This window comes from Dermochelys coriacea, chromosome 17, assembly GCF_009764565.3.
Source record: "Dermochelys coriacea isolate rDerCor1 chromosome 17, rDerCor1.pri.v4, whole genome shotgun sequence".
Lineage (NCBI taxonomy): Eukaryota > Metazoa > Chordata > Testudines > Dermochelyidae > Dermochelys > Dermochelys coriacea.
The window spans coordinates 19,461,721-19,487,701 of record NC_050084.1 but is presented as its reverse complement, the minus strand read 5'-3'; the positions used below and the strand labels follow the sequence as shown (position 1 = coordinate 19,487,701).

The following is a 25,981-nucleotide window of genomic DNA, read 5'->3' as shown; positions in this document are numbered from 1 at the left end:
GATAGTTATCCAGGCCACTGTCTATATTTGGAAAAGCCAGAAGCCCTTTATGTACAGCTGTCCCTTTCCCAGTGGGGCGCAGAGTACCCTCTGCTTGCAAACATTGGGCACCAGATGGGGTAGAAAACTCCACAGCAGAGCTCTGAACTGAGATGATCCAAGCTGAGCTCGGCAATGTTGAGTAGCAGCGTATGAAATCCAATGTAAAAATAACGCACGAGGCAGGTGTTGAGATTTTGCACCTGGGGTTTGTTGAAGTGACTTGTAATTCCAAGCTGTAAAATAACCACTCCTGGGGAATTGGGGGGTGCTAAGTTACAGCAGCAAATGTCTCAAGATTCTTTTTTTTTTTTTTTTTTTTTAAATCAAATGATCTGTGGGGGATCTCGTTTGCTGCCGCCGGCTTGTAAGCCTGGGGGTGTTGGGTAGAACTGCACAGGTTGACTCATTCGCTATCGTTTTCTTTAAAATGCATCGCTCTCCTCTTGTAAACGCAGCCATCTGGGTGTCTCTGCTTTATTCCATACGGATGAGTTGGAAATAACAAACCACAGGAGCCACCCCCAAGGGGTGGGTGCTGCGCCCACAGGAACCTGGGCTGCCTTACATCCCAAAGGGCCCCGCCAAGCCTGCATACACCAGTGGAGGCTCCGTTGTTACTTGCATCTCACCAGACTCATGCTTCTGATTGTGATGGAAAAAAACCTTCCAGCCGACTGATGGCTGCTCTGTTGGTTAAGTTGTGCCCTGCTCTTGAGCTCTCCAGGGCCCATGTCATTTTAGAAGGCTGTTCACAGACAGTGTGATACACAGATTAACCCTTTGACTGCGGCATGGGAGGGAAGGGTAGCAATTGGTTTTTGGTTGTGTGCGCCCAGAGCCTGGCTAATGGGGATCTGATCCCAGATCAGGGCCTCTGGATCTATTGCAATACCCATAATGAATAACACTGGAAATCCTGGGTTCCTGTAATGCCACATGTTGGCCTGCTTGTCAGTGCTGACATCATGCGCTTGGGGTCTAACGCTGAGTAGTCTTTGCCCCCGGAAGCTTACACTGTCCATTTGATTGTAACCCCACAACGTTGGCAGCAGGATTCAGGCCTGGGTAGGACCCCAAACTACATTTAACCTGCTGGGTTTGACATTGATTCGCTTCTGAGTTGCATACTTGAAGTGTTCAGCGATTTCACCTCCCAATTGTCTTTCATGGAGAAACACATGCTCTTCCTCCCCCTGGATTTGTAGACTTTGCCACCTACCTGCTGGATTGACAACCCTGAGCTGACAGCAGGCATTCTTAACTCTGTGTGTCTTGTCTCTCTCTCTTTGCAGGCCTGACGTACGCCCTTGATGGGGATGGTTTGAAGTTGGGTGAACTACGTGCTCTGGCTCGGCTCGCTTTGGAAAATGGCAGCAGCACTGGGTGCCGGAAGCGGTTCTGCTGGGGCACCTGGGCTCCCCAATTCCGTGCCAGGGCATGTGGCCCTGCCCGCAGTGGCAGTATGGGAATGGCAGGATGAGTTCGGCAGGTGGAGGCCATACAGAGGGAGCGTGTGCAGCTTTATTGAACAGGCTCTCCAGGCCCCTGCACAGAAGGGGAGACGATCAGGAACTGGGCTGGCCAGCAGCAGTATCCCGTTGGGGCAGGCAGATGCCATGCTCGCCCCTTATGTCATCGACATACCAAGCCTGATGCAGTTCCGACAGGACACAGGTAAGAAACCTCTTTCCTGGCTGTATTCAGATCACTGTGCACTTAAAACTTCACTGGGATCACTCATGCTTAAAATTTCACATGTGCTTAAATGCTTTGCAAGATTGCGGCCTGAGAACCATATGCCCTCTTCTCCCCCGGTGGCCCCTCCTACACACACACATCCCTTCAGAGGAGTTGCATAAAAAGGCCTCTTTTGTGATTAAAACACTCCTGTTTGATTCCCTTGTCTGACCCCTCCCTGGCTGCAGCACCAGCTGCTCTGGCTTGGCCTGGTGTCCTGTGAACGCTGCTGAGCTAATGCCTGCAATCCCCACAGAATGACGTAGGGCAGTGCTAGAACACTGCCCCTTCAGATTGATTTTCCTTTCCCACTTTCTTTTCCCCTTTGTTCCAGGGAGGAGGGAGGTTGGCTTTTGAGGGTAAGGTACAGGATTAGTTGCCAGGAAATCTGGGTTCTGTTCCCACCTTTGCTCCTGACTCACTGCACAAACCAAAGAGATCTCTCAGGCCAACAGTTTAGAGTCCATTACATCTGGATGATCACCTTTAGCACCTAGGGGCGGACTTTTTTTCCCCCTGGAAATAGTGAGCATATGTAACTTCAATGGGGTTTTTGTGTGCTCATCACCTCTGGAAAATCAGGCCTGGGTGTGTCAAAATGAACACCCAACATTAGTCCCCACTTCTGAAAGCACAAGCCTATCCATGCCTCAGTTTACCCATCTGTAAAAATGGAGCTAAGCCCTGCCTCCTGCGATGTGGCAAGTCTTGATTCGCTCTGAGGGCCTTAGAAAAGGGCAGAAATGTTCAGATTTCTTGACTATAGTAAATCAGTTGGGCTCACAGAGTGTGAGGGGTGATAAGATGAATCCTAAATGACAGGCCTATAAGCAAGGACGGGCATGTTCCCCGCTCATATTGCTACTTTCTTGCTCTACTGTTAGGGTGAGTAGCCCACAGCTGGGCTGGGCACCACTCTGGAAAGTACCTCGAGCTTTGAAACCTGGCTAGGAAGGTGTCCCAGGTGAGAGACTTCGTCAGCAAGATGTATGTGTTCTGGAGTGTCTGTCACTGGCACAGCACCAGTAGCTCTGAATGTTCTTTAGGCACCCAGCAGCCTTGTTTGGATGGGGCTCATAATGCTCTGAAAACTGCTGTGGAGATCACCAAGCAGGCACCAGGGCTGCCTCTTTCCATAATGCTCAGTGACCAAGCTGTGAATAGAACCCAGGAGTCCTAACTCTCAGGCCTTGCTCTCCCCGGAAGCCAATGGTCCCCTCTCTCTAGGCCCCCATTTATTCTCAGAAATGGTCCCTTTTCTGACACGGGCTACAGCAGCGTGATTGAATCAGTAACACTGATGAGCTTTGTCCCAGCTGCGTGATGAGTTAAAATGGTCTCCGCACTCAGCAGTGGATCTGGTTCTTAGTGTAGGTGGAATCTTGTGAGCAGCTGGGGTGTAGGACCACCTAGGGAGCAACATTCTCTCCTAATGGCCAAACTGTGTATGGATTATCCTCCCACAGGAGGGGGCAATCTCTCTGAAAGCAACTACTGATGCTCTATATTATCTTGCTTCTCTCTAGTCCCTTTCACTGGAAAAGATTCCACAGCGCTTCACAAATTATAATCATGCAGGGACTGTTGAAATGCAACCAGCTCTGGGGTGGAGGGAGGGTAGCAGCTAGGGTGGTGGAATGAACGTTTTAGCAAAGGACCCTGGGGGTCAAACCGCTACTCTTATGAAACTATAATAGATTCTTTAATGTCAGGGCTGCTGACTCAGTTTTGAGGATCTTGTCTGAAAGTCCCCTCCCCGTGAATGCATGGGCTCAGTAAATTGATCTTGAAGGGATGATGGACCGAGATGGCCTAGCTGGGATTTGGATCTGTTGCTGCAGGGACCGCAGACATGTTGCTCACCCTATGAAGCCACCTGTTCAGTTTGCATTTCAGAACGATCCTTTAAAACTCTCTTGTTCCCACTCTCCCCCCCTTCTGGTGGTGCAGTTATATTCAAAGCTCCCTAGCTTTGAGCAAGGCTCCCCACCTTTAGACATGAACGTTGTGTAAATGATCAGCCAGCTGACCTTTGTAATGCGCTAGAGATAAAATAAACTCTGCAGGAAACGTTCCTCTGAAAATCGTTAAACAGAACGAAAAAGAGCCCATTGCATTCTCCCCGCTGCTATTCAACAGACAAGCAGGCTCTTCAAAGGAAGCTGGGAAGAATAACAGGAAGCCAGTGTTAACAAGTCTAAAATCCCCATAGAAAGGGAGTGACAGCTGCAAAGATGGCTCTTAAGCGCTGGATTAGGAACGAGCCTCAGCTGCTGGTCTGCGCAGTGTAGCCAGAAGTAAATATCAGACAGCTTCAGGAACTGTCCTAAAGCTACCACTGTCTGTGTGGCCAAGATAAGAACAGCCAATGCCCTGCCCGCTGGGTATCCCAGGGCAGTACCACCTCACACTGTGTGTGGAGTCCCAAAAGCCACCTCTTCCCACAACTGGGGGCTAGCGGGTGCTGCGGTTCCATGCTCTGAAAGCCCTTGTGCTGCATTTATCCTGCAGTCTGCTAAGAAGTAGGATGTCACTACTGGCTTTGAACGCTAGCCCCCAGCTGAGCATCGGTTTTCCACCTTCATTTTCCCACAGCGTCTATGATACAGACTCTCTGGGGGGCTGCGTTAGCTCCCAGGGTGAGGTTTGCTCTGCCTCTTGAGGCTGCGATCTCATCCCCATTGCTCCCCCCAATGGATTCCTTCACCTACGTGTCTCGCTGCGGATCCGGGGTGCTGTAAGAGAACACCCCCCTCCTTCACTTGGTTTTCAGGGAGCAGCCAGGTGGGGAGCAGTTCCTAGAACTTGCTTTTGCGCACATACTCTGATTTCCCATCCCAGAGCCAGCTCCTCAGCTGGTGGATCAGCCTAGCTCTCTTGATGTCCACGTTGCACTGATTTACTCCGACTGAGAATCTGACCCACCAGGATTTCCAAGCCTGATGTTTGAGCTACAAGGGCCCTGGGGAAGTTACTAGAGCTCCTTTCCTTTCAGTAGCTCTTAAGTAGCGTTGGTCACGTTGTCTCTTGTCATGGTGCTTGCTAGTTAAAGGGTCAGTATTCCGTCGATACAGCAAAGTAAACCGAGAGCAGTCAGTGCTCTTGTACAGAGCAGGTCACTTGCTGAGCTAACCTCTGAAGCAATGATCTATAACTTTCTAAGCCACCAGAGCCTTAGTTTCCCCATCACAACATGGGTTCCTCACAGGGTCATGAGGCTTAACGTTTGCAGAGCATCTGGGCATCCGTGGATAACAGGTTCTTGTAAGTCAGGGAGGTCCCCACCCTGCTGTCCCTGCAGCACGTGCAATAGATTATGCTCCATAATCACTTTCTTTATTTTTAACTTATGTAATGAAACCCTGAGGCAGGACGGCACTTGCAAACCTAAACCTTCACTTGAGCCATCTGTTCCTAGGGATGTTCCCTGAGGTATGTGAGGGGCAGTGTTGTCCAGTGGTTGAGTGAGGACTCCTGGGTTCTTTTCCTGTCCGCCTGTCCCTTCCTTCTGGCTCTTTTACCTTGAAGGAATTCTCAGCCTATTATGCGTCGGAGTTGGAGCTAATGACACCCTCCTGATCTGGTTGCCAGAGTGAGTCACTAGAACAGCTCTGCAAAGGGTCTTGAAGTCAGACACCTGAAAGTCAGATCCCTTCAGCCCAACACTGGTCCCAAAGAGGGCAAAATACAATTAACCAAACACATTATACCGGAATCCAAACCAAACCTACAGAGACGCCCAGGAGCAATGCAGGAAGAGGCTGACTGCAGGGGAGTTCCCATGAGACTAAAATGTTCAAATGCATCTAAGTGACTTGGGAAAACGGGACTCAGGAGCCTAAGTGACAAAGGCACTTAGGAGGCATTGAAAGTCATTGGGACAGAGGCTCCGACGTGCCTGAGTCACTTAGGCTTGTGAGCCACTTTGGTGCTTTTGAACGTTTTCCCCTGGTGCTTCTCCCTGTACAAGCTCTGTAGCTGCTGAAAAGCCTTCCTCTGTGAATGGGAAGATTTGCCTCCCTGTTCCTCCCCTTTATGTGTGCGTCCCCAAAGACACTAGCACCATGGAGGAGCGGAGATCTGAGGGCCCCGCTGATGCTGCCGGTGCCTGGGCTGGTTCATTCCCTGCTGGGGGAAGCCATTTTTGCTGACTTTTAATTTCTTCTTTTATTGGTTGGTTTCTATCCTCCTTGAGCAGGTTTTAATAAAAATAACCAGGGGAAATGTGCTTCTCAGATCACTTTGCGGCTGGGAAGCAGAGCCTTTGATATGTGAGCAGGCTTTAGCTCCCACTGCTGGTCTAGAATAACCCTTGAACCAGCAACTCCGCTGTGGTTTTGTTCCCCTTCCCTCTGTATGAACAGCTGCTCTCTAGACTTTCCAAACTGCTTTCCCAGGTTTGGCTCTGCCTTTCCCTCAGACTATTGCACACACGTGTATGTGTAGGTGCGGTACCTGGCAAAGTGGCCATTTCAAAGCATCTTCCAGGATTGTTCAATCTCTGAAAGAGCCACGTCTACTAAGCCACCAGACCTGGGTGGTTGGCCCTTTGGTGGTCACTTCAGAAAAGTTCCACTGTCCCTTTTGCATGTGATTTCCTACAGTGCCCTAAGCAAGTGGATGCTGAATTCCCATGGGAAGTCAAAGGGAGTTGGGTTCTCCTATAAGCACTTTCAAAAATCTTGCCCCGGGGTGCCACTTCTCCATAGTTACTGTGTTGCTATGTGTTTTGTGGCTTTGACTGACTTCCAGTCTCTGTTTCTCTTGAACCAGGAACCATGCGATCCGTCCGCAGACACCTCTTCGCTCAAGACTCTGCGGCCGGGCAGGGCATCGTGTGGGAGTGGCAGAATGACGAAGGTGGGTGGTCTCCATATGAGATGAAGGTCTGTGTGTTCCTGGAGCAAGCCTTCACGCATGGCCTTCAGCATGTAGACCTGAGCTCCTTGGGCTACAACTACAACATTGATTTCATATCGCTGGTCCAGACCAACAAGACCTCCAGGTTTCGACGAGGTATTCAGAGGCGCATGGACACCCCGTATCCAGTGACCACGGCCTTGGGGCCCCTTCACGTGGCAGTGGCTTGTTCTTGTCAACAGTGCTTGTTGAATAGCGGAACTGGTCCTATCACCATGCGCTATCGGCACTCCATGATAAACCTCCCCAGTTCATCGGCTATGCCACAGGTTTCCAGTCGGACAGCTGCACTAAGCTCTTCTGGGCTCGGCTTTGTGCCCTATAACAAACCGACCTTGTCTGGAGCCAGGTCAACGCCGAGACTCAATACACAGAGTGCATGGGCACTGCCTCAATCTGTGGGAGCTGGAGGCCCGAGCCCAGGGCTGTCAGCGTCTAACGGAGTCAGGTACAGAAACTGATTGTGTTTAGGGCCTTTGAGAGAGCATAGAATTTGCTGCTAGAATTTGCTATGTAGCGGGTATGTGAATCCAGACCCACATAACCATGGTTGGATGTGATAAAGAAAAGAAAAAATTGGAGTTTGTGCCCTGTCTGGCTGCTTTGTGATGGATAAAGGCGCCCTGGAAGGAAGCTGCTGCATTCTCCTTCCCTCTTGTTTTTTCACATTAGAAATCCAGGCCAGGTCTTCTCTAGAAGTCTCTATGGGCCCCTGGAGAACTTGGTAGGATTCTGATGTGACACGTTCCAGGAAGGGAGAGGTGGTGAATGGAAGTGACAGGGTTTTATTCAGGCAGTTTAAAACTGAGTTAACACAGAAGCCCCCTGAAAAAGTCGCATTTAGAACCCCGTCCTTTCACCGAAGGGCCAAGAGCGCTCATGACACACGCTTGAGACCGCCAGTAAGTCATCCAGGAAAGTCCCTCCTTGGTAGCTCTAAGTGTAGTTTTTTATGAACCAAAAGACCTTCCTGGACTTTTTAATCAGCACAAAGAATTTAAAAAAAAAAAAACAATGAAAAAAGAATAAATCCCATGATATTTTTCTTGTGCTGCTCACCTTTGAAGGCACTGAGCCAGATTCATCTCTGGTGTATCTGAGGTCCAGGGAGTAGTGCTACTGACGAATTTGACCCATTATATTCGACAGAGCTTCCAGCTTCATAAGGTTAAATGCTGAGGTCTGCCTGGATAATCAGAGACGCAGTTTGTTCTCCGTGTGCTCTGATGCCATGAGTAAGGCTAAGATTTTTGTTGCGGAGGTCACGGAATCCATGACTTCGAGCCCTCGGTGACATTTTCCACTTCAGCCCCGGGGCAGCATGGCTGGAGGTGTCTGCTGGCAGGGGCCCTGCAGAGGGGAATGATCACATCCCTCGATCTGCTAGCAGTGCCCCTACTTATACAGCCCAAAATGCCTTTAGCCTTCTTGGCAATAAGGGCACACTGTTGACTCTCATATCCAGCTTCTCTTCCACCGTACCCGCTAGGTCCTTTTCTGCAGAACTGCTGCTGAGCCATTCAGTCCCTAGTCTGTAGCAGTGCATGGGATTCTTCCATCCTAAGTGCAGAGTCATAGTTATTTCTAATAAAAGTCAGGAACGGGTCATGTGGATTTTTGGTCATTGCTGGTGACCTGTCTGCGACTTTTACTAAAAAATAATCATGACAGAATCTTAGCCTTCGCCATGAGCAGCGTCTGTCTGATGTGGCAGGACTGGAAGCACAGCAAAAACGTCATTTTTTTGAAAAAACACTCGGAGGCTCGCCTTGTGAAGGTTGGCTGCTTGGGGCTTCTGTTTTCTCCCCTTTCCACTGAGGTCACTTTCTGGAGGGGGCTTATGGACAGCTTCCGAATGTTTTCAAGGGAGTAGCCTAGGTGGAACAGAAGTCCATGTCCTATCAAAGGATTTGGCCTCACTTGATTCTGCTTGACTACAGTCCTCCCCATTGTAGAATTCTGTTCATGCAACAGCCACCATTCATTTGGCTGTTCCCTGACACAGGTGAGACAGGTTTCCATCTTGTGGTGAAAGTGGGCTCTTAGCTATGTCTCCTGAACTGGGCTACAGCCCGGCAAAGGGAACCATGTAGGGGACACGTTTGGTTCCTGCCTACTCTACAAGATACGTGTTTCAATGAGTGTTGCGACTATGTTGGAGATGGGGCGACTGTGTTGTAACTGGGTGCAGAGGTGGATGCAGGAGTTCTTATTGATCGTTTCATTGTTCTGCCTTTAACAGCTGCCCGGTTTGTGTCATGGTATCACGTTTCTGGGAGTGGCTCAGCTCTGTGTTCATGCCCGTTTCCCAGGAAAGCAAGGAAGCTGAGCATGCTGTCTCTGCTGTTTCTCTGTTGAGGGAGGGAGGAGACTCCAGTATGTACCTGACCTGATAAGTGTCTGTAAACTGCCAAGTGTGCACCTCTCAGCCCTGTTCTCTGCTTGCTTCCTCTCTGGGTTTTAGTGTGACATGGATCTTTTGTGCCACCTCCTGTTTTTGCTCCCTCCCAGCAGCAGAAGTGTCAACCGGACTCAGTTCCACAAGGGGAACAAGCTGATGGCCTCCTTTCTTCAAAAACGTTCCAGCCTGCATAGGGTTCTTTCCCTTTACAAATAATCACAAGGGTAGCAGCAGTAAGAGGTGGATTGTTAGTTGGAAAGCACCTTTCATTCAAAGCGCTCAGTGTTTTGCAAACAGAGAAGACCACAAATCCCTCCCCTCCCAGAGGTAGATATACATTACAGTTTACAAATGGGAAAACTGAGGCACAGGTGGGACTTCTTCAGGGTCACACAGCGAGTCAGCCACAAGAGTCAGGAATACACTCTAGGGGTTTATCGACACTTTAAAGTAATAATAATAATAATAATAAAAGCCTGCAGTAGTGAGACTCAGCTCAGAGCTGGAGTTGTCTATGGGGCTAAAAATAGCAGGTGGGAGTTGGAGCCCGGGCTCTGAAACCCAGTGAACAGGGTGGGTCTCCGAGCCCAGACTTCAGTCCAAGCCTGAATATGTACAATGCTATTCTTAGCCCTGCAAGCCCTTGTCAGTGGATCCAGGCTCTGAGACTACCACCAGGTGTGTGTGTGTGGGGTTTTTTTTTTGTAGTGTAGACAAACCCTGAGACTCACTGGCTGGGGTGTGTTTTTTGCAGTGTAGAGATACTCCAGATCTCCTGACTATTGTTGCTCTTGTATGTAGCTTGTGTGATGCCTTTATGCTTCATGATACTTCAGCTCCTCCACCCATCAACAAATAACATCTCCCGTCTTCTCAAACTACAGAACAAATAAGGAAGTGTTGAAAGTGGGAATGATTCCCTAATTCTCTACACAAAGCTATTCCTGATGGACAATCAAATTGAGTTGAAAGGAAAACTCCAGTGTAATGTGGTCACTGCATCAAACTGCAGAGCTCAGTTGATCACTAAATAATGTTTCTTTAAAGTCTTTGAGGTGCAATTAACACTCCTAAAAAGGAGGACTTGTTGCACCTTAGAGACTAACAAATTTATTTGAGCATAAGCTTTTGTGAGCTACAGCTCACTTCATTGGATGCAGTGAGTTCTCCTTTTCTTTTTGCAGATACAGACTAACACCGCTGCTACTCTGAAACTTAACACTCCTAGAGGAAGCTGCTGTATCAGCAACCTTGTGGTGCAAAATCGGATTGAGAGAATTCATGTCCTGTTGGAAAGCATTAGGAAGTCAGAGGGCTCATTTCCAGCTGAATCTTGGAAGTGTTCTTGTTTCTCCGGGCTTTCTAAAGAGCTGAATTTTCTCAGTCCTACTATGCATCATTTGGGTGGGCCTCAGGCAGGGAAGTACAGTGTGGTATCACGTGCACTCCACAGTAGCGGAGAGGATGGCTGAATAGCAATCCCAAAATATTGGCAGGCAGCGATTTCTGAAAACTGTTTCAGAAATTTAAGCTGTTTCTTATCTGTCCAGCTATTTTGGGCATTGCCCAGAAACCTCTGCAGCTTTGCCGTTTACAAATTGTCATTTATCTATATGTAAAAAATGGTTTGTACACTTTGCTGCAAAGACTACCTCAGTTCATAGGTGAGTTTGTTACCGTTGCGTTCCATCTCTCCACAATGCTTGCTTTCTGCGCAATAAAACAGAAGAAACCTGGTTGGCCTGCCTGATCAGTAGGTTTCAGATGCTTGAAAGGTGCAGTCTGCACGGTCTGTCGATCACAGTGCCAGGACCCAGGCAGTGACTCCAAAGGGATCTCTTTGGCTCTCTGGGTGTTTTCTTTCCTCTCTCCGCAACTCCCCTGCCCCCAGCAAAATGCAAAGAACTCCTTTGGAACTGGGTTGGAAGTCAAGAGACTTGGGGTCTTTTCCCAGTTCTTCCATTAAGTTTCTGTGTGGCCTTGGGAAGTCACCGCACTACACTGTGCCTCAGTTTCCCCATTTTCCAGATGGGGATAATATTGACCTTCCTCTGTAAAATGCTTGAAGATATATAAATGAAAAACACTAAATATTGTTGGCTCTTAGATCTGTGGTTTAAAAAGGAAATTGCCAAAACTAGGACTAATGAAAATGTTTTTGACTATTTTTTGTCTGATTTCCAGCGATGATAATTCCCCGTTGTGGATTTAAACCTCCCCTACCAGTGTTTGCAAAGCTGTTTGTGGACAGGACACGTGATTTATCTATGGACTATGATTTATCTATGATCCTGCAAAGTATTACTCATGTAGCTGTTACTCATGTGAGTGGCCTCATGGAAAGAAAGTGGGAGAACTTCATGTCCAGTGAAAGTTTGCCTGAGCCCATATGTTTGTAAAGTGCTGCGTACATTTACAGAGCTATGTGTGTTTCACTGTAATAACCCACACATTGGAACATTGTGTGTGTGCAGGAGAATCTGAACATGAACCTGCTAGTTTACTGTGCTAGTTTAATTGTCCAGGTTCATCCAGTGTAAAAATATAAACAACATGAAGGTTGAATAGTTTATAGGACTTTTAAAGTGCTTCGTATTGTTAATATGAGAGGATGGTAGTAAGGGGGATTTGAATGTTTTTTCAAATAATTTTGAGCCTCGGTGTCCTGATTAAAAAGAAACATTTACTCTGATTTCTAATATTGCGGCATTATATTTTACATTCAGACAAGACATTTACAGATGAAGCCCTGTCTGAACATTAAATATCTCTAGCATTTTGCATAAGAGGAAAAGATTCTTCCTGTCCCAAATTCCCCTTTAGTTTCCAAACTACTACACAGTGCTCTAGGCTATTGGCCTAGCTGGCTGCTGGCTTTCCTCCCCAGTGTTGGCTGCATTTCAGTGGTGCATTTATATTTATATATGTAGTTTGCGAAGTGCATGCTGATCCTTGTGGAAGGAGGCTTTAGGAATGAACAGATAGGCACTGCAGACATTACCTGAAGACAGACCTTCCCGAAGATTAAGTTAGGTACTAGGTGGTACCTAGTTAGGTACTAGGTGGTGTGAGCTCTTTGTGGGGTAAGGGCTGCCGTGAAATCAAGCAGGGGGAATAACTGATTCCAGATCATCCTCAATTCTGCAACCTCTGTGGATTTGTGCAAGCAGAAGACATACAACCCCTCCCATGTGTCTCGTGGGCTACTGTTTCCTGTACTGAACACACAGCTGGTTTGGAAACACTGCTTCACAAACAGAACCAAATTGTTCTGTCATCTCAGGAGCATTAAAGGATGCTCAGATTAGCTAGCTCCTAACTAATATGCTTTGTCACTGATGCTGGACTGGATTGATTCTTAATCCACACCGAGCAGCATACTATCAGAGTCCTCTAAGAGCCATTGCATTTCCTTCTCTTTCCCATGTGGACTAAGCTTTTGGGCAGTTTTCAATTAGGCCCTGGTTAGGATTTGGACTGTGAGTCCCACATTCCTGGAGGGCCAAAGGGCTGTGAGCTGTTAGTATATTGAAGGTGGCTTTGGAGATGGGTGCCCATCGGTGAAGTAATGAAACTTGCTGACTTGACTTGCAGACGGTGTGGTGCCCACTACATTCACAGTAACCCGTGGCCCATTAAGCCTTTTAAAGGCTGCAGAGGGGTTAGTTGATCAGGCATCTGCTGGGAACAACGCAACACCACAGGGAATGTGGCTTATACTCTCTGGGTGATTGGAGGGATGTGGGAGAGACTAGACACACCTGCAAAATGTGAGACAAGAGTGGTCCTACCTGCAGACTATGAAATCTGTCCTTGTGGGTTGACCCTCCTGCCTGCTTGCTCAATTCCTGATCGTTGTCTGGCTGTTAAAGATTCAATGCATTGCTGTGGGGAGATCGTCAGACTCACTTTCTGTGGGACTGGAACTTGGTTTGGAGGGTGAGAGTTTTGTTGGCTGTCTTTACCCTGTGAGCTTCTGGCTGTGGAAGTTTCTGCCTTAGCTATGGAGTTGGTTTGTTTTTTTGTTTTTGTTTTTTGGGCAGGGGGTGGGGGAACAGTATCTAATATTAGCCTGTATCCTAGCCATACCCTTGTCATTTGTTTCCTGTGCACTCCAAGTGAAATTCAATTGAAAAGCTATTCCTTTATTTGATGCTGGCAAATGTCTATCAGTAGAGCTGGGGAGACTTTGGGGAGGGTCCAGAGACTGTGCTCTTGCGCTGATGGGGGGGAGGAGTGTAACATTGGAGGAGCAAGCTGAAACACTGTGAATCAGGAAAGGATGGGCAGTGCGAATCTTTGTGTCAGATGTTGATTCTGAATGCCTTGTGGCCTCCTCCTGATTCTGGATTTTAAATCTCTGGGAGTTTTCTTGTATTCTCTCTCCCCCTTCCGCTTCTGACCCTGCACACACGAATTCAAAGGGAAGAGGGACAGTAAGGGTAATTTTGGCCTCAAGTAGCAGCAAATATAGAAAGGCTGTGAAAGGGACAATTTCACCCCTAGCAGACAGCCCTGGATGTCTTTTTCCCTTTCTTTCCGCATGATGGACTTGAGTCGGAAGTCCAGTTAATTATTCCTGTCTGGGGTTCTTTTCTCCGGCTTGTGAAATTCCATTTCCCATCAGAAAATATTCTAATACCCATGTATTAGAGGAAACCTGAGCAGCCGACTCTCACAATGTGTTTCATTTTACTTCTAGCTGTGACATTCCTGAGTTACTTTATACACTAGATTTCCCCCCCCTTCACTCCTCAGCTAGGGTTTGTTTCTGCAGAATGTTTCTTCTTTTCTCCCTCATAGTCTATATGCCTCTCCTCCTTTGTCGCTTGTACATTTCAGGGAAATGTTAGTGTTTGTGGCTGATTCAGTGTCAGTGAACATAAGAGACTAATTACCCTGGCAAGAGCTGGGTGTCTGTGTGAGCTTCCAACACAGAGCTCTGCTGATGCATCTCCATTGTGACGAACCCTTGCCAGTTTTGTAGTCCACGTTCAGAGGCCCAACCGTTCTGATGACAGTTCTGAGTCTGGGTTTTGTGACCCTGACCTGTGTGTGCAAGGGGCAGTGAAAAGATTGAGGTCTCCAGAACAACCACCCAATGAACAGGTTTGCCCTCCTTTCCTCTCTGGGTATTTCCTGTCCAAAGACTTGTCTACACTGGGAGGGGGGTCCTCGGGAAAGTTAATGCGAGTGAACAAAAGTGTGAATTTAAAGTGGATTAGTTAAATCCCATTAAACCCCTGTGTGGATGCTCATATTCAGAATTAAAGTGACCGTAGTTCAGTGTAGCTTTAATTGAATGTAACTGAATTAAGGAATAGGCAGAGCTGCAACCTTGTCACCCCTGGAGGATATCTAGGTCTGAAACACAATTAAAATATGAATTTCTCTCTACACTGGCAAGAACATACCATGTTATAATATGGTTTGAACATAAGGTCTGCACTTTTGCAGGAGCAGTTGGCATCGAGCAATGAAATGCATTAATTTTACATTTATCCTGGGCAGTGCAGATGGGGTTCAACACATTTTTTTCAAAGGTAGATTAAATTCCTGATTGCCTTGAGTCTTTGATAGATCAAGGTAATTACAAAGAGGAGCAGGAAACAGTGTGGCCCAATGGCTAGGGCACTGGATTGGAACTCAAGAGACGGTGGGGGTGGGGTGGGTTCCATTCTTGGCCCTGCCACTATCCTGCTGGGTTACCTTTGTGGGTCATTTCCCTTCTCTGTGCCTTATTTTCCCATCTGTAACACGGGGGTGGGGACGCCGACCTTCTTTTGCAAAGCACTTTGAACCTCTGCAGCTGAAACATCTCTCTGTAAGAATGGTGAATTTTATTATTCCCACTGCCAGCTGGATGTGTAGCAGAGAGAAACTACAATACAGTCAGCGCCTTCCAATTGCTGGTGCCGTGGGCCTGTTGTGAGCTTAGGTGCTTTCTGAAGATAATACCAGGAATGGGAAAGGATGTATTTCAAAGCGATGGGAACCCCAGCGTAATGCTCTTTGCATCACTCTGGTTAATTACAGGGAAGAATAAATCACTGAAGTTTGGTAAGAAGTGTCCTTGGTGTAATAAAAGAAGATCTAACACTGCTGCATTAAGCTGCTTGACAATGTAATAATTATAAAGCGGACCAACATAATCTCTGGTGTAACTCCATTAATGTCACTGAAATTAAACCAAGGGTAGCTCTGGCCCCAAATGTTCAGTTCAGCAGCATGTGGTAGCAGGAGGCTTTCATAGCTGTAAGCTAGTTTCTGTGCTTAAAAATCAAAGGAGGGTGAGTTTACAGTGGTTTGACATACACAATATTTGCAGATTATGGGTGTGGTGCTGAATAGTACTTTACTGGAAGTGGGTAGATGTCGATCCTGACAAATGCTGAACGCTATGTGAGAAGCAGCAGGGCCTAGTGGCTAGGGCAAGGCGGAGGGAATCAGTAGGGCTGGGTTCTATTCCTGCTCTGCAACTTTCTCTCTTTCCCCTCCCACCGTTCACCTGTCTTGTCTGTAGACAAGGAGGTAAACTCTTTAGGGCAGGGACTTTCTCACTGTGTTCATATAGCACAGTGGAGCCCTGATCTCAGCTGAGATACAAAGAATAACAAACCACTTTCTATTGTTTCCCATTCTGTTTTTTTAAAAAAAAAACACAAAACTAAAATCTAGCTAGTGATAGTTCTGTGAAGTGGAGTCCAGAATTTTCATCATGCCCAGCCGTGTGGCCTCACATGAGCAGTTGTTGCTGCTCCTGCTGTTGCTCAGGATTAACTGCTCACAGTCCATGGGTGCAGCTCAGAGGTTTGATTCGCTCAAGCTAGCCTGCCAAGAACAGCTAGTCTTGGGCTAGCCACCTGCGCTCAGACCCAGGGGGCTGGACAGGCTTTGACTTGGGCAGAGATCAATGCTGCTGTTTTCAGGGCACTAGTTTGAGCGCAGCTAGTGCGGGTCTGTCTACACGGGCCTATGTCATGTCCCCATTATAGCCAAGCTAAATTAATGCAGAGAATCCTTCCTGTTTGTGCCACAGTAAAAACAGTTCTGCAGCTGTTCAGGTTTCTGCTTGATGGGCCTCCACCATCACTCTATGAGCAGCTGTTTGTTCAGGCAGGTGGTGCAAAATGATCATGCATCTGCCAAACATAAGAGAACTATTGTACTTCGAAGGCCTTGGAGGTGTTTGACTTTGGGGTTTTAATCCAAACTTTAAGCTTTACCGTTCCCCAGCCTGGCATTGTTTTGGTTAGAAACATGTGGGTCAAATCCCAGTGGAGCGTAGACATGGCCTACGCCAACAGGAGGGGTTCTCCTATCGGCGTCGGTTATCTACCCCCCCGAGAGGCGATAGCTTTAGCACTGTCCATATGGGGATTTAGGTCAGTTTAATTATCCTTCAGAGGGGTATTGCTACGCACTGCTTCCCTAATGCTCTTTAGGGAAGTGTCCGTGTCCTGAACCTTAGCAAGGGCTGCCTCACTGAGGGGAGTTGGCCCACATTTTCCCTCTCCTTGGGAACATGCCCTGTTTCACAGAGATGCTGTGAGGATAGCTGCATTAAAGACAGGGAGGGACTCCACTGCTGTGGTGATGGGGGCTGCAGTACTTTGACTGGATAGAGGGTGATACAAACCGCGTGCATTAGGCGTGTTAGTGGGAGTTGCCCAACTTTCGCATGTAGTCTTTTGCCCAGAGTCACTTCCACTCTGGTGTCATGGGAGTAAAATCCACTCTTTTCTAAACAGGCAATTGCAGACCTTTCCATTTAGAAATGGATGTCAAAGACCGTCTGATTTCTTCCCCCATTTTTCTGTACCTACAAGGAAGGAGGTGCAGCAGTGTTGTCGTGTCTGTGTTTTTCTCTTTGAGCGTGTGTGTGTGTGGCAGATGCTTTACTTGTTCAGAACTACTTAGTTTGGGTCAAACCCAGTCAGCTCTTCCTGTGCCAAGGTAGAGAGAGAGGCTGTAAAATAAGGGCTCTTAAAACAAAGATGCTGCTGAAATAACATTGAGTGATCTCATGCCAAGGTCTCTCTGTCTCGTGCAGCTTCAGACAAGTATCTGGAAAGTCTGGTGAGCCATATCTGTGTGCGGGCATCTGTTGGAGACATGGACGGAGGGAAATACTGCTCCGTGGGCTTGACTGTGTCAGCAGATGAGAGGAGTCTTTGAGGGATGTTTCCTGCCAAAAAAATATTACTTCTGCTGTAGCTCCATTTATGGGAACAATGGCAGGAGTCTCAGGCTCTGTTCCCAGCAGATCCATCTCGCTCCCCTTTGCCCCACTCCTTAACATCTTGTGTAGCCGAATGACAAAATGCTCCCAATTCATTTCACTGCACCCTGTCAGCTTGGTCAGCTAGCTTGCTCTGTGGTTCTCAGATCTAGGGTCAATCTTTGGTGAGTGGCTCATTGGCACCTTTTTTTAATAACAAAACTTTCTACCCAGGACAGTGGCTTTGAATATACCTGCAAAACCATGTGGTGAGGGGTCTACACTCAGGACCCATCACTTCCCTCCATTTCACCAGGCTTGGGTCTGTGACCCTAAGAGGAAAAAATACGTACTAGGAGATGTTCTTCCCGCTGTGAAATCCCAAGGTCACTCGTCGTTTCATGAGGGCCCTGACTCCTGCAATGGTTGAGCGGTATGAGAAATGTCCATGCCTACTCTTGCAAAGCATGGTTTGTCTAGGCTCCTGGCCTGTCCTCGTGGGCGTCCAGCACACGATTTGAGCACAGATTACCCAATGTGCCACCCTTCTATATATACTGTAACAGTGACAGGAAACCTCGATATATTTGTTCCAGCAGTGGTGCTTTCGCCAGTTTGGCTCACTTGATCTCTCCTTAGCTGGCAAAAATGGGACATGCAATTCACCACCAGTGCCCATGAATGCAGGGTGGTAAAAACACCCGAGCCCTGCTACTCTTGAGCTTCCAGTGTTGTTCCCACCACTGAAGTTGCACTTATGAGGAATTGCACACAAGGCACCTCTGCTGCTCTTTCTCATCTGCAGAGGTCTCTTTGGAGCTTTTTAGTACTCTTGCAAACGGGGAGGAGAGCTATGCCGTTCTTGTGTCATTCCCTGAAGACGCACCTTGTAAGAGAGCCTCACTTATCCACCCACCTTCCCTGCAGAGCCAAGGAGTTGGTAGTATTCTTTAATGTTTTCTGCCGTCCACAAGAAGGACAAAAAGGGAAGTGATAGCACTAGAGTCTGCAACTCTCCACTCAGCACAAGGGACGAACTGGACTCGCTGGTGTGTGTGTGTGGGGGGGGGGGGGGGGATATGGAGGCACAGTGGAGCGGGAGATAACTCCACCCAGAATAGTGAAGCTGGGGGGATTTCCAGCAGTCATGTGCTGGGATCACGGACCCAAAGCTTCGAACTTGAGAGAACAGATCTTCCGGGTGGGACATCACTCTGTCCTGTACAGTGTTCGGGAGGAAGGAGGTGAGCCGTTTTGGTTCAGGGTTGTCAGCTCGTTGACATTGGTAGAGCGATCCTCAAATTTGCCCTCGCTCATTGAGCCTTGAAAACATTTGTATTCCGTGTTTGGAAGCGTGAGACGCTTCCTCGCTGTGGCTCTTCTCCTGAGAGACGACCAAGGAGGTGGGTGGTGGTGGTGGGAAGAAATTGGGCTAGAGAGGAAAGGGAGAAAAAAACACCAAGAAGATGACTGCTGGGAAGAGGCCAAATCAGAAGAGAAACGCAGTGGAGAATGAAATGGATTTTAGGGTCTAATCCAAGCCCTTTGCAATCCCTGAGGGCCTATCCAGGGACTTTGGTGGGCTTTGGCTCATGCCCTTAGAGAGAGCAGTGAAGTGATGTCATTTGAAAAGATTGAGAAATTCTGGACAGCTTAGTGTGAGGGGGGGGAAAACCCAGTCACTGAAATAGCTGGATGGGAAAACACCATGAGGCAATATTTTTGTAGGGCCAGAAGAAACCATTATAATCCTTACCTCTGACCACCCCCAAAACACAGGATATAGCGCCTCAGTCAGTGGATTCCTGCATCGAGCCCCTGACCTCTGTTTGTCACAGTGCGTCTCAAGGCACGTAAGGTAGGAGGAAAAATGGGGGGAGAAAACAGGAAAGTGGGTTTTGAAAGTGATTTTAATAGAGAACCTGCTTTGTGCAGTATTTGGAATCTGATTTTTAATGGCAGTCGATCCGATTTTCTTTTGGCCTAGAAACAGCAGCTTCTCTTGGCATGTGGGGGGAGAGGGGGGATCGGTCCGTCTGTCCCAGAGCCCCTTGACCACTTTAATAATCTGAGCCCAAAGACCCTATGGCCTTTGTGTTTTGGTGCTGCCACTTCTTTTGCTCTAATATCCTGTGCAAAATTGGCCCTCCCCTCCATTGTGCTGTGTGCTTGTCTGTTGCTTTCTTCCCTCCACCCCAGAAATGGCTGCATTTCAGTAGTCTTGTACGTCTATAGTTTGTGATGCCCTGTCCGGCTCTCTTGAGGCGACAGGCACTGTGTAAACACTATTGTTGCTATCTTACATTGAGTGAGCTGGGATTGACTGACTATCTCATTGATTTAGAGCATGACCACCTGTCCTCCTTGGCTAATACTCCATCCTAGACTGAAGTCTCACAACCCCAGTACCTGAAACGTCAGAGTTGGATGTTCCCATTCCATTTATATGGGCCTTGTCTACATGGGCTGCTACCACGCAGCAAGCCAGGGTGTGAAGCTACTGGATTATAGCGGGGACTGCATGGCCAGCTAGCATGTTGTAGATTCACACCCTGGTTTGCTGTCCGTGTAGACAAGCCCTTGGTCTCCTTTCCCCACTCCACATAACCCGAACCCTCTTCCTCCTGCTGCGAGCTCTTGTCTCTGTGTGTTTTCAATCTGCTGCCCTCGCTCTCCTTACTAATCCTCATCGTCGGCAGAACGCGCTTCTGTGGCTCATGCCCAGGTATTCCAAATTCATCTTGGTATGAAATTCCATCCTCTTGCCACTGGACACCCCCCCCCGGCCCCACACACACGCACTAAATTCCTAAAGGAACTAGGCTGGGATTTCCAAATGGGATTATCAGACTCAAGGGAAATTGGACATCTAACTCCTTTAGGTCTCTTGGACCTCCCATTGCTTTCCCATTCCCATAACCCAGTGCGGTTCAGTGGATAGGGCACTTGAACTAGATTCACATCAGACTTCTGCTGCGACTTTCACCTCCCTGTGCTTCATTTTTCCCCATCTGTACAATGGTGCTCACCTCCATTGTAAAGGGCTTTGAGATCTGCTGCTGAAAGTCACTATATAAATGCATCCGATGAAGTGAGCTGTAGCTCACGAAAGTTTATGCTCAATTAAATTAGTCTCTAAGGTGCCACAAGTCCTCCTTTTCTTTTTGCAAATACAGACTAACACGGCTGCTACTCTGAAACCTATATAAGAGGAGGTTGTATTATTATTATGCAGTGAGATTGCTTTTATTTTCACTAGCATCAACAACCAGTGCAGCAAGTCACCTGGAAGGTCGAATGCCTTTGCTGTATCTCCAGCTGTACTTTGGTATGTACTAGAGGCCTAATTCTGCAGTGATTGACTTTGCTGGGTACAATGGGAAAATGTAACTAACACGAGCAGAGTGCTCTGTGGCCGTCGGACAGAACACCACGTGCCGCTGAATTGCCCCATCTCGTCTGTCATCCATGCGGTGATGTTAAACGTTTTGTTTTGTTGTTTTTGTTTTTTTTTCTCCCCAGTGTCCAAAATCTGCCGGTTGAGATGCCTAAGCCCAGCAAAGTGAACCAAGCTTTGGCAGGTAATGACTCCTCCTCAATTACTTGTTTTCTCCCTAGGTTTTTTTTTTTCCTTTCCTTTGTAACTTGCTTCCTTACTTAGCCTCTAATAAGAATCTAGAGGGCCCTGTCATGTAGCCAGGGCCTGGCACAGGATAGAGAATAAAGCTAGTATGTTTGAAAATGTATAGAAAGTGCACACACCAGCAGCTGGTTGGCTTTTCTCAACCATGTTGCGATAAGTACCTACTTGGCTTTGTATTGCTGTCCTTGCTTTGGTAATAGGGTGAGAACGGTCTCACCCTTGTCTTTCTACAATGCCACAGTGTGTAGACTTGTTACCTATAAGGGCAAAGGCGGACAGAGAGGAAGTCAGGCACTGTAGCCTAGGGGGTGGAGTCAAGCATATGGAACTTGGTTAGCAATTCTGTAGATGAAGCATGAGTTCTCCTGTAACTGCGGGAGTTTGTCGTTGATGTCTGCAGCTCTGACTCTGAATACTCCCAGGGAGCAGATCTGTTAGGGAAGGAGGAATCCATTTTTACATAGTTGCTTTTCAGAGTAGAATTGCTCCCTGCGACTCTAAATGGTGTTGTCTGGATAATGATCCCACACCCGTATGGTTTGCAGTGTAAGCACTGCTTGTCTGCATCCCAGATGGTGGAACGCTTGCTGGTATGTTTCCCACCTCTTAATTCAGCTAGTGCACAGCAACTGGAATTCTAGTTTGGGAGCATCTTCTGAAATTGGAGGTTCTGTTGATCACACGATGTCTTCTGCTTACTAATGCAGTCCATGCACTTTAATAATAGTACTGCCCTGGGACAGAACTGCCACAAGGCCCATATGGTGGTGTTCAATGATGCCCTCGCATAGCAGGACATCTTTGAGTACATAACAGCACATCCCCCACTCCCATCCTTTGTATTCTGTCTGCTTGTACTGTAAGCTCTTTGAGTGGGGGAGCATACCGAGGCGAATACTCCACAACCTTGGTGTGTCTGTCCTCCAGCATTGGGGCCATGTTTGTAGTCGTCTCCTTGTCTTGTACATCTAGAAAGCACCTAGTGCACTATTGGTGCTGTCCAGTTAGTTGTAGCGATTACATATTGGAAATCATCTAAATGTTCAGCCAAGCATCCGATCCCTCCATCTGCTAGAAATTCTCAAACCTACTTAATGGATATGAGACACTGGGCCGGACTCAGACCTGGTGTAAGTGGCTGACCTCAGTGGAGTTTCACCTTTTATACGTGCTCTGAATTTGGCTCATTACTATATGCAGTGACATGTCAAATGGACCCATTCTCTAGGCACTGTTACAAAGGAGAGTGTTTATAGAAAACCCCTGGGTTAACCATATAGGGCCAAATTCAACAAAGCACGTGCTGAAAGGTATTGCTGAATCGGTTAATAACCAGCTGCTGGTATGTTTCATATACGGGTCATCCATTCTCAGTTTGGAAGAGGCAACTGGACTTGATCAAATCGTTCATCTGATGACATGCTTTAATAGAGAAGAACTCCAGGAGGTAACTGGTCAATAGCACCAACATTTTATCACCACCTTTGTTTTAAAAAGCCACTTTTGTAATCAATTCTTCTACTCTTGTTGGAGGCAGGGGGTACAGGAATGAGAATTTTAAAATCTCTTTAATTTAAAAATGAGGCCGAGGTCTGTAAGATCACATGTACAGCAGCTGACAAGACGCACACTGCACTCCAGGAGTCCAGCAATGCTCCGACTAGGGCATGATCAATGGGTAAATGCTAGCTTCTAAAGTCAAACACTCTTCTTGTTTAGATCTGAATCTTCACAGGGCCTGGCTTTGACTGGAGCGGAGGGTGGTAATCTTTAACGGAAGCACCATGTTGCCTTTTGTTCAGTGTGGCAGCCTTTAAAAGATCTGAGAAGGCTACAACAGTACACAGTTTTTCTTTTTCAGCAGAAAATCTTTATTTGAACGTGACTGTAAAAGAAGTCACAGAGGAAAGGTGTGGGTAGCTTAACTAGTGTGTGTAAGGAAAGAAAGTGCCCGGGAACATCCATGAAGAACAGCAGGCAGTGGAGTTTTGGGGACAAAAATACTGAATTTCATCAAGGCTTTACTTGACGCGGCCTTTAATTGGTGACCTCTCCTTCCCATCTTACTTGGCTACTGTGTCTTTGGTAACTTTAGGACCTCTCTTTGGAAACATGAAAAGCCTCCATTGATCTTGATTCCCCAACTTTTCATGCTTCAGATGACTTAATAAGGCCAAGATCCCCTCCTTGGACACGTTCTGAGCTCCACTGCGCGGTTCTCAAACTAGTTTGTTCTGTGGATCAGCAGGAATGGCTGTGCGGGTCACTGGAGAACCATAGAGCCATGTGAGAACCTCACGGGGCAGTTCAGTGATGGTCTGTACCACCAATCTTAATAGTCTGCTCATCATTGGCTGTGCAGAGTGGCCCTTCTGAGGTGAAAAAGGCAGGCCCAAAACTAAGCCTAGCCAGCTGCTGTAGGGTAATAAATCTATTGCTATGCTGGATTATCTCTCATTTGGTCCATTCATTAGGAAACTAGTTATATTCTGGGACGAATGGACTGATGTCTCAGGAGCTTTGGGTACCAGTCAGATATGCTCTTCAATGTGTTTGAAACAGGCCTTGTAACTAAAAGTAACACCATACTAAAAGTACACTTTGGGATTCTTTGTATTTATCTTCTGGTTTTTGGTACTTAAGGGGCACGTGGCCCCTGGTTTCCAGCTTTAAATCTCCATAACCATGAAGGTCAGGAATGATTTTTTTTTTTTTTTTTTTTAAATGCAAGCTGAGATTCTCATGTATTCACATGATTCCAGGGGCTGGGGCTTTGGGAAAAAACCCCTCAATATCACAAGAGCCGCAATGAACATTGTGAGAGTTGGCAATACTGTGTAGGATCTCCATTGCTATTCAAAGGAAAGTTCTGGTCCCCATGCAAGTCTTGACTCTAAAGTACATTTGAACAAAAACTGGCAGCTGGAAAAAGTGACATGTTAGAACTTGCTCACATATCCAGCCTGTACACACACAACCTGCTGCCCCTGCCCCATCCTCAGTCCTTGCACAGCACAGAACAGTAAGAATTTCTTTGAATGGCAGACCACTTAGATCCTTGATTGCTGTGACCATTGCCATAGTAAGACTAACCTGGCTTACAACACCCATGTAGTTTGTATGCACAAACATGCTAAAATCTGCACTGCGCTGCGGGTAGATTTTCAAATTCCAACACACATTCAATAACAGCAGCCAAATTCTCGGCTGGAGTCAGTGGAGTTATGTCAGCAGAGAATTCTTCTCTGACGCTAAGGCTTGGTCTATGCTACAGACTCTGTGTTGGGACAGAGCTCTCCGGGAGGTGGATTACATGTATTGGTGCCGCTGCAGTGTGGAATGTGTCGACAAGCCCTAATGTTGCATGGCTATCCCGCTGAGTAGCTCTGAAAATACAAACCCGTACTGTTCCTAGATAAAAGCTTAGTCCTCGTTTGTTGCTCTCCTGCAGTGGCAAATCTGCATTCCTTAAAGAGCTATTGCTGGCCACTAGCCAACTTTAAGGAAAACATAGCTTAAATCACAACATCCTCGTGTGCTGTTTCTTCTGTTTCATCCCCATGGAGATCCTCGTGGTAATAGAAAGAGTCAGAACGATCTTTGAGCCTTGTAATATGTGCCCTGGTTCTAAGGTGCTGAGCACATGCCTATAAATGCTTGTCATTAGTGGATACAAAAGTAATTGGCTCCTTCATCTTGTGAAATTGATGCCAAGAGCCCATCGATGAGACAGTGTTAATGGTGTCACTGGGTTGGTCTGTGTTAGAATCAGAGGGCCACTCAGGTAGGTGAACTTGCGTGTGCTTTAATCTGCCCAGCACAGCTAAAAATATCCAGGAGCCCACCGCGACATGGACTTGAGCGTGAGCTAGGAATGTGGTTACGTACCCTGTGTTCCAGATGGACTGGTACAGTCTGGGCTGCTGCTATTTTTAGCTGTGCAAGCTAAATTTAAGCTAGCGTGCGTATGTCTACCCAACCTGCAGTCACACCTCCGATTGCAGTGTGGATGTACCCAGTGATTTCTGGGTGCTGAAGAGGAGTCAAGCATGATAAGCCACAGTTTCAACAGCAAAGCTGGCTTATCTGCATAAGGAAGCATCGCAAGTGATTTTTGCCGTCAGGCTCCATAAGGGTTGATTGCTGAGTGCTGAGATTTCCTGTGTTATGTTAGAAGCTTAAGGGAAAAACAGCTGTTGGCTACGCAAATGATTCAAATGTGAGGGAGCCCAGCCGTGATGCACCAAGTGACTGGCCTCTCGCTCAGTGATTCCTTGGTTTCAGGAAGAATTTGCTTTGTTACTATTGCACACTTCGTTTTGTGCTACGTTTGATTCCTCTGCCATGTGTTGTCTCCAAAGACAACAGAAAGTAGAGGAGGAGGACAGCCTGGTAGTTCACCTCGTCCATCTTCCTGCCTCCTTGCTAGATGCTCAGAGGAGGAATCTCTCGTGATATCATGTGAGCATTGCTGTCTATGTTGAATAATAGATGTGGTTTCACCTCCTGACGTGCTGGGTGGGTATAAAGTTCATGTAATACATTTCTATTTTATTTATGACGATTCATCACCTCCAATACGTGGTGTTAGTATATTGCCCCAGATGCACACAGGGATCAGTATTGCTCTGGTAAAGCTTAGCTAATGAAACTGATATATTATATGGCCTGTGTTCTACAGGAGGTTAGACTAGAGTATCATAATGGTCCCTTGTGGCCGTAAAAATCTGTTAACTCAGTTTTTCAGATGCACAGTTCTGCAGCTCCTGTGCTTTCTAATGGCATACGCACAATATTTCAGTGATATCCTCTAGAGCAGTTAAGCTTAGACCATTTAATTAACTTTTCAGTTACATATCAGTTGTATACATTTGAAGATCATCCTGTTTAGCACTGTGACCAGGTTCAAAGTTCCTTACACACTTTAGCTGATTAACATAATCAAATTGTCCAGTAAAGATGACAGTTAAGAGGAGCTTTACCATTTCTCCTTCTGTGGCAAGCTGAAGAATAGTGT

At 47.1% G+C, this 25,981-nt stretch overlaps 1 protein-coding gene across 14 annotated transcripts in view; it reads left to right on the top strand.

The window, feature by feature from the left end:
• DTX2 (deltex E3 ubiquitin ligase 2) overlaps positions 1-25,981 on the top strand; it is a 60,489-nt gene that overhangs the window by 9,267 nt on the left and 25,241 nt on the right. For 8 of the 14 annotated variants that reach the window (XM_038375309.2, XM_038375303.2, XM_038375308.2 and 5 more), the window contains 3 exons: positions 1,335-1,716; positions 6,553-7,147; positions 20,844-20,902. In XM_038375309.2, coding sequence (XP_038231237.1) covers positions 1,410-1,716; positions 6,553-7,147; positions 20,844-20,902 — 961 coding nt within the window. In that variant the 5' untranslated portion in view covers positions 1,335-1,409. Of the gene's footprint in view, positions 1-1,334; positions 1,717-6,552; positions 7,148-20,580; positions 20,650-20,843; positions 20,903-25,981 lie in introns of all 14 variants that reach the window. The other 6 variants (XM_038375301.2, XM_038375299.2, XM_043499327.1 and 3 more) reach the window with 1 other exon arrangement.